This window comes from Myripristis murdjan, chromosome 12 (assembly GCF_902150065.1).
Source record: "Myripristis murdjan chromosome 12, fMyrMur1.1, whole genome shotgun sequence".
Classification (NCBI taxonomy): Eukaryota; Metazoa; Chordata; class Actinopteri; order Holocentriformes; family Holocentridae; genus Myripristis; species Myripristis murdjan.
The window spans coordinates 22,093,138-22,106,617 of NC_043991.1; the positions used below are offsets into that span (position 1 = coordinate 22,093,138).

Consider the following 13,480-nt stretch of genomic DNA (forward strand, 5'->3'; position numbering starts at 1 on the left):
AATCTCCCCCAAGGACAAGCACAAGGCGACAGCAGCAAGGAAAGAACCTTTTTCACAGGGCCAAAAACCTCGAGCAGAACCCCACTGTGGGTGGGCGGCCATCTGCCTCGAGAGAGAGAGAAAGACAGACAGACAGAGAGAGAGAGAGAGGTGGGAGGAGCACATTGCAGGATATAGAATGATGCAAGATCGACATAGGTCTGTATAGTAATACTAGTGGTGATAATAGCAGTAAAGACAACAACAGTAATTATCCTAATAACACTAATGGCAATAATAATACCACTTCTGATAATAGCAATAGTAGCAGTAGGAACAATGATAGCAAGAATAGCAATAATGATAATTATACGTCTGATTGTAGTGGGACTGAGTACTACTAATAATTGGAGTAATAATAATATGACTAATGACAACTAAAATACATATTGTAGAAATGGGTGTTCATCAGGATCATGGGGGGGAGGAGGTGCTTTGCCATACTCTACAGCTCCAGAGGCAGAAATACCTGCTGAAAAGCAACAGAGGAAGAGAGAAGGGAAAGGAGAGAGCACAAAACTACAGGAGAGAGAAGATGGCCAGTTAGTATTAATGGAATATGGCATCAACATCCAATGCTGTATGCAGAATCTGCTGTATCTATCTATCTATCCCCCTTGTCCATGCATCACTCTCACCTCTTTTTTTCCCTTTCTCCTTTCATCCATGTAGTCATTTGTATCAGCCCATGCAAAGCAGGGATCTTGTTAAAGCAACCATCTTTAAAATTGCCTTGATTAATTTACGACTCTTTCAAATGGCATATGGGTCTTCATCATGGTCATCAATTACACCATGCCTGCATTTAGCCACTGACCAAGTCACCTTAGATGAAGTCTGAGTGATGATGTCACCCTTTGGTTTCAGCTATGCGTCAAACAAATGTCTCACTTTTTACACCAATGCCATGCAGCTTCTGCTCAGCACAGACAAGCAGTCTGCCATGCAGGGCTGAGAATAATGCAGGTTTTTATTCCAACCAAAAACTATGCTAGGTAATTTCCTGTTTAGTATACCTCCAACCACAAATAGGAATTTATCAGCGAAATCAACTGATGTAGTTTTTGGTTGGAATAAAAACTTGCTGACTCTTGGTCCTCCATGATACATGGTTGGCTATCATTGCTGTGTGGGGTCAAGTGGTTTAGTTTGCCTAGCGCTGTACAGAGTGTTGAAGGCATGTTGTTTCAGCCTCACTGTTTTTGCACTAAATCTTATGATCCAAACACATATAAACATTGGGCGGGCAAGTGGGTCACACAAACTGGGTCAAAACATCCGAAGGGGATCTAATTTGTGATACTAGGGCCAATGTCATGTTTTGTTTCATATGAATTCGTGTTATTGTATCTGTTGCATATCAAGTTCCAAATCCTTGGAAAGCAAGGCACTGACACTTCAGCATTTGCAACACATAATTCACTCTTCCAAGAGATGACTGAACTTGTCAGTGCTGTCTGCCAGGACCACCAGCTGGGTTCTTAGAGAAATACTTTCTTTGATGAAAATGAATGACAGTTTTGCTGGTGGAATGATATCTTATTGTGCTGCATGAATGCAATCAATGGGGCTGCTCTCAGTATTTCCATGGCCTGGTAATGTTAAGGGTACTGATGCAGCAGAATGGCAAAATACAATCAACAATCAACGTTAAGCAATTTGAATTTCTGGCTTTTTAATCTATAAGTTTGAACTGGAATGTCATCACAAAATATTTTTCAAACATATTGGTTCCAGCTATAAAAGTAAAAGTTAAACCACTGTTGCTGCTGGAAACCTTGTCTCTAGCTCTGTTTTGTGCTATGAACATGCTGACATGCCAGGACTAGTGTGAGGAGGTATTCAGGACTGGACAAACACAATTTATAATTTTTTTTTTTTTTTTGTCATAAATAAATGCAATTCTAGTGAACGGTTCTCACTGTGGAGTATGGGGTTAATATGCTTGCTATGTATATACAAACATGCCAATGTATAGCTTACCCACCCACCACCTGCCACCATCACCATCTCTCTCATATGATATGATATAATATGATATGGTATGATATGATGTACTTTATTGTAGAGGTCTGCACAGGGCGGGTCTAACCACAGGACCTGCAGAAGGATCAGAAAGTTACATAGTAACAGTAAACACTTTTTTTTGTTTGTTTTTTTGGCCATGGAGATAATTGCAGTTTCAATTTCTGCTTTACCTTGCTGCATTCACTAAGAGTACTATCCTCATTTTGAAGCAAATTCGAAAAACTCTTTCTCTCTGCACTCCATTCTCCAGAGCCTATTTAGATGTGAAGGAATTGAAAGAGGTCCTAAATTTGGATGGCTCGACTCACCTGAATGTCTTCTTTGCCAACTCATCTGATGAGGATCTGGCGGGGGTTGCCACTTGGCCCTGGGACAAAGAAGCCCTGACACATTTGGGTAAAAGACAGACACAAGCACATACATGCATGCATGCACACCCTGATGCCCATATCCCCTCTTTGGCAGTCCAGATTGTTGATTCTAAGTAATTACAGTTCAAGGCCCAAGCACTTTGTGTCTTTGTCTCTGTTCTAATGTGGAGGTAGGTGATAATGAAGCTGAGAAGGCCCATGAATAATGCATTGTCTGAACCCTACTCCAGTTCCACACCTGTTAAGAAAACATACTGTGTGCGGAAGCACTTGAGTGTTGTATGATTTGCCATTATCTTATGTGTGTGTGTGTGTGTGTGTGTTTCTGTTTCTTTCTTAGGCGGCATTGTCCTGAACCCTTCTTTCTATGGAACATTTGGTCACACTGACACAATGGTCCATGAGATTGGCCACAGTCTGGGGCTTTACCACGTGTTTCGGGGCATATCAGAGATTGAGTCGTGTAATGATGCGTGTTTGGAGACTGAGCCCTCAATGGAGACTGGAGATCTCTGTGCAGATACCAACCCCACACCCAAATACAAAGGCTGCCAAGACCCTGAGCCGGGCAACGAGACCTGTGGCTGCCGACACTTCTCACACACCCCATTTAACAACTACATGAGTTATGCAGGTGAGGTTTAGCTGCTACACATACGTGGTTTGTTACTTACCTTTAAGCACTACACACACACTTGCAAGCAGAGACCAGCAAAGAGGAATTTGCTTGCACACTGTATCTTGGCCCCATGTGCAACAGATACATGCACACTAAGACAGGTGTGGGATCTAGCAGGGACATTTCATAGGAAAAACACAGTAGGGGGCTAATTGCCTCATGTCACTCATGTGTTTTGCGTCTTATCTTGTCATAGTTAAAATGGCTCGCTTATTGGCTGTCGAAGGTGTTTAGATTGCATAATGATAATGCTAACTAGACAGTTTTTTCCCCATTCATGTGATCTAAAAATGAAAGTCTTTTGAGTGAATCAGTTCCCATTCCAATCCCATTCCCATTCCTCCCTGTGTTATCAGTCTGAAAACCCCTTCTCTTCTTGTTGCAGATGATGCCTGTACAGACTCTTTCACACTAAACCAGGTGGCCAGGATGCACTGCTACCTGGACCTCATCTACCAGACCTGGCAACCTGCATCCAAACCACCTCCAGTGCCAATGGCACCCCAAGTGGTTGAGCAGCATCACAATGCCATCACCCTGGAATGGTTCCCACCCATATCTGGACACTTTTATGACAGGTGAAATGAGCTAGATATGGTGGCAGTGGCAGGAAACGGTGTATGATATTTAAGGCAATAAAAAGAATAGCTTTATTACATTACATCATTGATTACTATATGAATTAATATTATGATAGTTTTTCATGTTCGTTGATGTTTTTTACTCACTAAATGAGTTCAAATTGGAATAGCTGGCACCACCGTTTCACTGGTTACATGTTCATATCACATCATTTTAATCGTAAAGTGATGTTTGTCAAATTAGTTCACATTATTTAACATTAATTTAACCTTTTATATTTTTCATGCATGTTTATATGAATGGCATGCATATGGACTGTATCTAAGTTGGTTGCTGTGCCTGTCTGTTGGTTTCCTAGAGAAGTGGGATCAGTGTGTGATAAATGCACTGAGGGGAGAGTTCTGCTGCAGTATGCCTCCAACTCCTCCTCCCCGCGACCCTGTTCCCCCTCTGGACACTGGTCCCCTCGGGAGGCTGAAGGTAAGACAGAATAGCTGTTGAATTTTCTGGTTGCATTTTTTCTGGTTACATAGTTTTGTTAGATGCCATTGTATGCTATCATTGTAAGCTGGTAGTTTGTTTGTAAGTTGGGCAATTGTGACATTTACATGCAATTGCTTGACTGCTCTTGCTGAGATGCTCAACACAACAATATTGTCAATATGTTTTTACATTTACAGTACACTAGCTCCTTAATACTCTGTCTCTTATCCATATTATACTGAATGATTTTACTAAAAAGACATTTTACATGAAAAAACAAAGCAAGACCAAACTCCTAACCATAGACTAATGGTACTTGAAAACACATAGTTTCTGCAGGTCAGTTAATCTCAGCTCTGATAATAAGTCTCCCACATCCATGGGCTCCCAATGCCTTTGAGGTTTCCCTTTTCCACATTTTCTGAGTCAGTACTCTGACATGCAAATATTTTTGTCACTGACTCAATCCCAAAACATGCAAATGACTCATTGGATTCATGACCCTTGACATGAGCCGTGGGACATTATGAAAGGAACAAGGAAGGTCACTTCCCAATGGATGGTGCTGTATGGTACCACAGTTCCCATATGAGGACGAAGGCTCAACACAGGACTTCACAGATTATGTTTTCTTCTTTTTTGGAGAGGAATTTATGTATAATACAGGATGACTCCAAATATAGGCTTTTTTAAAAGTAAATTTTCTTGCCATTGCATTATTGTTACTGAATCCATATAAGAAAAACTGTACAGGGACAAGCATTAGGGATGAGGTATTTGGGCTTTAAAAATAGTTGTCCCATCTGTGCATCTGTGCACTTCTGATCACTCTCTGGCATTAAGCATAGTGTGGAATGTATGTGTATTACTGTGTGTGTGTGTGTGTGTGTGTGTGTGTGTGTGTGTGTGTGTGTGTGTGTGTGTGCGAGTGTGTGTGTGTGTGTGTGTGTATGTGTATGTGTGTGTCCGTATGCACATAGTTGTAAATCTGCAGTCATTTTTTGGAAGTAATTATAATAGCTGCATGTAGCTGCAGCCGTATTTGTTTTTACATATTATACTTTATGCAACAATGTTATACCTAGGCCTTCTGGTCTTGTGCTACAGTCCGTTCCTCAAGTGTTTTATATACAGTTTGGGATATGTCAGTTTGATGGGCAAAAACCTGGGCAACCAGTTTCCTCATCAAAATTTTGTGCCAATATTTTCCGTCCCTCTGCTGTTTCTCTCTGTCTCTCTGTTTCTCTTGCTCTCACTCTCTCTCTAACTCACTATACACAATCTGTAATTTAATCTTAGGTTTTATTAGCCTTCATCTGACTATAAAATCACAATGTCAAGCAGGCCTTTTTCACCCCCATGGATTAATAAACTTCATAACTGGACAGCCATTACATCAACTAAGAAAACTACTATTGTCAGAGTAATTCAGTAGAAATAATGACAGAAGATTAGGTAAGACATGTCTGTCTGATTTACAGCAGGTACACAGACATAATCGGCAGGCAAGCCCAAAAGCTTAATCACCACCACTGCCTGAGCGTCACTCATTGACTATAAATTATTTGTTATTACATTTCAGCTCAGACACCAAAAGAGAGTGCTGGCACAGTTCAAAGCAAAATTTCACTTACACTGGGGCAATTTGGCACCAATGACACATCAATCAATCAATGATGACACCATGCCATAAAAATAAACAATGTATTTTTTTTTTTTTTTTAATTACAAAGTCTATAGGTATTATAACTGCCAGTTTTGCTCATGAACTTGAGTCTCCTGCAGCCAATTGATGAGCAAATAGATTTTAATAAAAAAGGTGATCCATTTTCTAAGTCTTAAGTCTGAAGACCAACTATAGGCCTCTGATCCCCATCCCTATTTTCCCTATTTTCTTGAAAATTAGACTACCTGATTTCCTCCATGTCTGACTGATTGACACTGACAGTGTTAGTGACAGAATAGTTGATGAAGCAATAATAATTACACTTTGTACTAGTTTGTAAATAGGGAATCTTTTAGTTTTTGATAAGTTTAACTTACACTACTCACATAAAGTTAGGGATATTCGGCTTTCGGGTGAAATTTCAGGCTGAACCTAAAATGCATTATAACCTTTACAGGTGAACTTAATGTGACCTTCTGTAAACTTTTGAATGCACATGTCCAACTGTTCAATGTTTCAGTACTTTTTGCACAAGTTGCTGTTCTCTAACAAGGAGTTTAACGGCAAAATTCACATCAGGTGTTTGATGCTCCAGCTCATCGAGGTCGTATCATTAGGGAACGGCTGCTGGAGACTGGGGTACCTCAAATGGAGTGGCCTGCACTTTCTCAGACCTGAATCCCATAGAAAACCTATGGGATCAGCTGAGTCGCCGTGTAGAGGCTCGGAGCTCTGTACCCCAGAACCTCAATGTCCTGAGGGCCGCCCTTCAAGAAGAGTGGGATGCCATGCCTCAGCAGACAATAACTCAACTTGTGAACAGCTTGAGACGTCGCTGTCAAGCTGTAATTGATGCTCAAGGGCACATGACAAGTTATTGACACTGACATTTTTTGTTGTGGTATATCCACCACTGTTGTTGGCTTTTGTTTCAAGAAATTGTTTGAGATGAGGAAATCACCAGTGTATGCTTCTACTTAAATGCCCTACTTTCATGATATAATATCACTGTAGCATGAACATTTTACATTTTACATAAATTTCACCCAAAAGCCAAATATCCCTAACTTTTTGTGAGCAGTGTATATGTGAAATTGATGTAGCATTTCCATAATGTTAGGAACACATGGTACAGGTCTGTTATTAATAGTAAATGGTCATCAGCATATAAACGTACTTCATGTTCTACTCATCTATTTATTCCATGACTGTACATTGATGTTTTAAGCATAACAGAGAGGGATTGTATTGTTAAAGCAAAATGGAGTACACTTAGTGGGCTTGTGGCTCTTGGAAATAGTAAAGGAAGTGTAAATTCTCAGTAACTACTGAAGGTCTGGTAGAGGAATATAATAAATGGATGGAAATATGATTTTTGACTCTGCACTCCAGTAGATTCTTGCCAGGCTTCACTAGATGTGTGATTAATGTCTCAGTATGTGCTTGTGGTAAGATCCAGAAACTAATCAAACAAATCAATGTCTGTGTAGGATCTTAGTCATCCAGGTCATGGTTATCCACATAGAGTTGAATCAAGGTCCCCACCAGTCTCTTAGAACTGAAGAAGCTTCATGGATGAGAAATAAATCGTCTTTAAGAATCTACAAACAAGCCCAGTTGACCTCGATTCAACTCTGTGTGGATAATCAAACATATCAACAGGAAGGGGAGATAGCTTTACTAAAAAAATTCTTGTAAAATTCAATCAGATGACCATCATGTCTGGGGATCTCTTTGCATTGAACCACCACGACCTGAGCAGTGGGTCTAACAGTAGGGGTATTTAAATTGCTAAAGAATTTTAACATAAGTGAATCATCTTAAGTAAATTCAGAATTATTCAAATCACTATTGATTTCAGTAGGCGCTACTGTGAGCTCATTGGAAATGGATGGTGCACTGCCAAGTCTCTGCAGAAAGTTTGTCAGTTCTGCATTTGTAGTTTCAATCAAGTTCTTTTAGATTGCTGGAGTCTCGGCTCAGACTTTGGCTGGGGGTCTGAGTTGGATTCCTTTATGGTAAAGTGCAGTTTTGTTCTCATGTAAGGCTGACTGTGCTCCTATCACAGGGACATCTGAAGACCCTAGTGATGCTGTTCATGTTGCCTAGCCCCTTGCAGAACATGTTTCTTGTCTTGAAAGCAGTGGAAGGACACAACAAAAGCTCTTGGGGCTCCCCCCCTTAAGTCTTTGGAGCAACGGAGCAATGCGCTTTCTCTAGCTCCTGTGGCTTTTCAAATACCTCTGTGCCCATGATGTCCACTAGCATTTCAGAGACAGATTTGACTTGGTTCTGGACATTTTTGCTGCCCTCAGGAATGTTGACAATAAGCAGGTTTGCCTTCCAAGAACTAGTCTTCGATTCTTTCTTAGAGAAATATATTTTGGGATTGCAACATTTTGATGTTGTGTTCTGCTGTATTGATCCATTCATAATTCTCACCCAGTAGGGATTCGGCAGAAGTGAGGATGGCCTGGAAGTTTGGGTAAATATGTCTCCAAAAAGGGTGGTCTGTTGCCATGCTGATTCTGCAGCCAGCATGGACTGGAAAAATTGCAACTCCATGCCATCACACTCTGAAGGCTGGCTCGAAGCGCTAATATCTTCACTATTTTTTGAAATGTAGTATTATTATTATTATTTTTATTTTTTATTATTGTTATTACTAATGTCTGGTTTTCGCTATGCAAGCATGTAAAAGACCATATTTTTATTGTAAATTATGCTTACTTAAGTCACACTTTAAACTTTAAATAATCACAGTAATCCATGCATGGCCATTAAAATTACAATGGCACAACTAGTTTATATAAGTAACAAACCAAACTGAACTAACAAACTCTGACAATTAAAAGACAGCATTCATGTTATCATAATGGGTTCATTTGCTTGTGTTTGTGATTGCTCCAACATGATGATTTAAAACAAATAAATAATACTTTAAAAAAAAAAAAAAAACTAAATATGCAAGCCTTCCAGGCGGCCACCCACTTTGGTAAGGCTCATGGTCCCTTCTGTCCTCCCTTGCTTGTTCTACTACAGCCCAGACTATGATTACAGATGCTGTGTAGTGCACAACTATTTTCATTGACCTGACACATTGCCAAAGTCTTTCCTATATTTAAGCAAGTGTACACTGTTATTCAGTTGTTTTGGGAGAATTATGAGCTGTGTAACATTCTGGGGGTCAGATATGAGCAAAATGAGGGAATATTCATGGATTGGTGTCTTACTGCACATGGCTAATAATGAACTCACTGACTTTCTGAACGTAGGGTCAGACAGGCCATGAATATGTGTGTATCCATGTGTTTGTGTGTGCATCTGTGTATGTGTCTTTGTGTGTATGTGTCTTTTTGTGAGTGTCCTTATGTGTATGAGTGTGTGTGTGTGTGTGTGTGTGTGTGTGCGTGTGTGTGTGTGTGTGCGTATTTGTGTGTGTGGATGTCCTTCTGATTCTGAAGTCGCTGGACCTGACTTGCACACAGGCTATAGTGTGTGTACAAGAGGCAAGTCTGGGCTTGTCTAACATGCTGTGTGTGTAAACTTCACTCTGTTTTCCCTTTTGGATGGGGTCCCTGTTTGCGGCAGCCTCCAACTCCCCTTTCCCAGTTAACCCTGCCCAGGCTTCTTCTGGACATAACAGCTGCTATTTCCTGCTGTGTTTTTTGCAAATGTGTCCTCTGCAGCAGTTACTTATTATGAACAGCGTCTCTAATACACATTATGATAATGTAGTACCTGCAAACTACTGGACATAGTTGTATTGGTAATCACCTACATGTGCTGCTTACTAAAACAGCTGTGTGCGTGCGTGCGTGTGCATGTGTGTGTGTGTGTGTGTGTGTGTGTGTGTGTGTGTGTGTGTGTGTGTGTGTGTGTGCATGCATGTGTGTATGTGTGTGTGTGTGCATGGATGGAGCTCTATATATGTGTTTATGTTTTATGTAGAAATATGTATGTGTCTCAAGGTGTGTGTGTATTTGGAAGCATTCATGCATACACATGGCACCTGTTAGCTAAGGACTTGTGGTTTGTGTCCTCACACTACATGACTGGGAAACATTGGCGTGGCCAGAGAGAGCCAGAGCACCTCTCATAAATCTTTACTACTCTATGCCCCAGAGATATATTGCTGGAGGCAAAAAAGGCAAGACTTAAAAAGAGAAAAAACACACATGGATTCAGGATGGGGGGTGTGGGGTGAGGGAGGGTTGGGGGGGCGCCGGGGGGTGGAAACCACCCAAGATAGTTAAGAGAATTGCATGTGGTTAGTGACATTCACAAGGGAGGATCCTGGGCTGATTGAAACCAGCAGTGTGCATGAATGGATGTGAAAGATCCAAAATGTGTTTGCCATTGTATGTGTGTGAGAATGTGTGTGTGTATGCATAACTCTGTGTGCATGCAAGTGCACATGGAGTTGCCCAGTGAAGCTTTTGCAATATGCACTTGCATGCCTGTAAGCACAACATTGTATGCATGTGCAATATATGTATATAATGTCTACACGTGTTTATAAATCCATTCAGTAAATGTCTTGCTAATAGCATGCATAAATCTGTGTGTGTGTGTGTGTGTGTGTGTGTGTGTGTGTGTGTGTTTGTGTGTGTCACCAGGAAAGACCCAGTTTTGAGGCCAATCTTTCATTATTGACAGTCTCCTTTGAAAACAGTGTAGTGTCAGGCCTTACTGGTTTATGAGACGCCATGTGTGGCTTTGTCTGTCAGTCATCATTCAAGAAAAGAGGGCTGGATTCATTTGACTCCAGCTTTTGCTGTGTCCTAGGTCAAACTAGGGCAACACCAACGATGTAAACAAGAAACATGCTTTTGTCTGTATTACATAATATTGCATGTAATGCAAAATTTCAGTAAACTCTTTGTAGAAACTTCCCTTGATGCATTATCCTTTGCCCCAACTGCTTTGATGGACAGCCTGTTTCAAGTAGCAGTTTCACAGAACCCACCAATTCTTCAGTAGCACTTTGGTCAACCAAAGAACATTTTCACTGCTGCAAAGATTCCAAAATTGTTCCAAAGTTTTTTAACAATCACAATGACGTTATTGGTTTATCCTGTTTGGCGCCTTGGTAGAAGTGGATTTTTCTAGTTTTCTAAATCAGTGTTCTACCTTGTTTCATTGTATAATGTCAATGAAAATCTCTCCCATATTCTATATTATTGTGGTACTCCATTAAACTTTCTCACAGAACAAAGACATGTTTGCTTTCTGCTCCTCGAATTTGACCAAAATCTACTGAGATTGATTTGGAACAGAAACAGAAGAGATGGAAAAGGATGAGTGGCAGGAAAATAATAAAAGATCTCCAAGGCAAATGCGTGTGGATGATTACTGATCTTGATGGGATCCCTCTGTTTAACTCATCACTCATTTTGGTCCATCACCAATTTCACATAACAGCCTCTTTGTAGGAAACTGTTTATGCTGCACAGATTAAGACATAGAAAAAATTCTGTGGCTTTTGTGCTTTCTTTTTCATATTTCTGATCTTGTGGTAGATGACTGAATTGATCAGATATAAAATACTGATGAAATATTGTTGAGTGTGTACCAAATACAAAGAGAAACCATTCTACATTCCCTCATGCCCTCTGGGTGAGGTTATGGCATACATTTATAACATGTACCTTTATCTATAACCTATGCCACTATTGTGGTGTGTGCATGTGCGTGTGTGTGTTTGTGTGTGTGTGTGTGTGTCTGCATGCATGTGCATGTGCATGTGCGTCTGTGTTCATGATTGTATGCGTGTGTATCAGGTTAGAAGGCTGGAGGCATGAATGTCTGTCCGTCTGTCTACTGTACGACGGAGTGTGTAACAGAATGTGACGGTGAGTCATCGATAGTGAGAGGCAGAGCCAGACACTTCTTAGAAAGCATAGAGTGCATGCCTGGACATATCCCTCTCTGTTTATTCATTCAGCTCACTGGACTTTTTGTGTATCAGTTTGGTTCTCCAGAGAACCTAGCCAGGGGCCACACTTTTCCCAAGCAGTCATTTGACAATGTCATCAAAATCAAGCATCAGCCTCTAATAGCTTAACGAGTGTACAGTCCTGTTAAAACACTTAATATATTATTAAACGGGAATACCATAGCATTTTTTTTCACAGCTAAATAGACTAGCACAGTAGTTGACCAAGTTCCAAACGCCTTTTCATGTAGTATTCCTGTAAGTATTGGAAATGATAATAACTTTTTGTATACTGTGAAAAAAAAAAAAAAAAGAAAAGGACGCAGCTTTATCCTGATGAACTCTCTATCCAATAGAAGTTTGGGTGGTTTGCACTGCCACAATGAACGGGCAGAACATTGTAAGGTGCGTGTGATAAAGAAGGTCAATGGTAAGGTCATCTATGGAGCATTTACAAACCTAAACAAGAGTGTGCCAAAATACTTCACAATAGGCAGAAAACTAAAAACAAAAACAATGATCCTAAAAATACTATACTACTACTGAATATACTATACCATATTTAAATACCACACACACACACACACAATCCTTCTCTGAGGAATTGTTGCAGTTTAGCCAAAGCATTTTGTATGGTGTGTAATTGTAGATCAAGGTCTGAGTGATGGAAAGTACAGACAATGACAAAGGTTTGAGTCAGGGAGCTCAATTTTCGAGCCTGTGTTGACCCGGCATTAGACGCTAACCAGGCTTAATGCTGGCGAGTTGCAAATTTCATCAGTTGTTAAACCAGTTTTGGCTGTTTTTGCTGGTTTGGGATTTTTACGGTCTAAGCTGAACTCACCAGCATTGTGGTGTTAATTATAGCCTCACCTGCACCAGACTAAAGCAGCTTTCATGAAAGCAATATGTGCTGTGATATTTTTGTGACGTTAGTTGACGGAGACGCATGGGCACAGACCTCTCCAAAATCACATGAACACCTTCATGAATTATATACGTGTTTGTTTCACACTTATTTAAATTCTGCAAGCAATAAAATAACTACTTGCATATCAACATGATGGTTTGAATTTGATAAAGGCGATAATACCTGTAAAGCTGGTATTATTGCCATGAATGTCAGTAGATATACTTGGTTAGATTAAGGGCTGATTCTTATGGTAACTGTCTTCCACAGGTGCTTATGGTTATCTTATGGCTAAATACATTTCTTTAGCCATCAGAAAACAGCTGGACTGGTTTGTTGTTCTATCCAGATTGAGGAAAGAGGTGGTAAACCCCACCAAGTTCAAATTCAAGTTCAAGTTCAGGTTTAGAGCATAGCATAGGCCTAATTTTAGTGATGTTGTGGAAGTGATAAAAAGCAGTCTTAGTGGTGTTTTTGATGTGAGTGACTAGTGAGAGACCGGAGTCAAAAATCACACCACGGTTTTCAGCTGTAGAGTTTTGAGAGATGGAGCAATTGTCAGAGTTTAGGGCAAGATCACTAAAAAGATGCTTTTGCATAGGGGGACCAATGACCAGAATTTCAGTCTTGTCAGCGTTAAGCATCAGCAAATTTGAAGACATCCAATAGCAGAGACATGCCTCAAGGTTAGCCAATGCAGAGCGGTCATTGTGCTCGGTGGAGATGAAGATCTGAGTATCATCAGCATAACAGTGTCAGCTAATGTCACAGCTGTGGATAATAT

The 13,480-nt window shown here is 40.4% G+C and overlaps 1 protein-coding gene across 2 annotated transcripts in view; it reads left to right on the top strand.

Moving 5' to 3' along the window:
* pappaa (pregnancy-associated plasma protein A, pappalysin 1a) overlaps nt 1–13,480 on the top strand; it is a 118,679-nt gene that overhangs the window by 18,729 nt on the left and 86,470 nt on the right. For both annotated transcript variants that reach the window (XM_030065409.1, XM_030065410.1), the window contains exons 3-6: nt 2,318–2,463; nt 2,779–3,072; nt 3,503–3,695; nt 4,058–4,179. In XM_030065409.1, the coding sequence (XP_029921269.1) occupies nt 2,318–2,463; nt 2,779–3,072; nt 3,503–3,695; nt 4,058–4,179 (755 nt within the window). The remainder of the gene's footprint in view (nt 1–2,317; nt 2,464–2,778; nt 3,073–3,502; nt 3,696–4,057; nt 4,180–13,480) is intronic.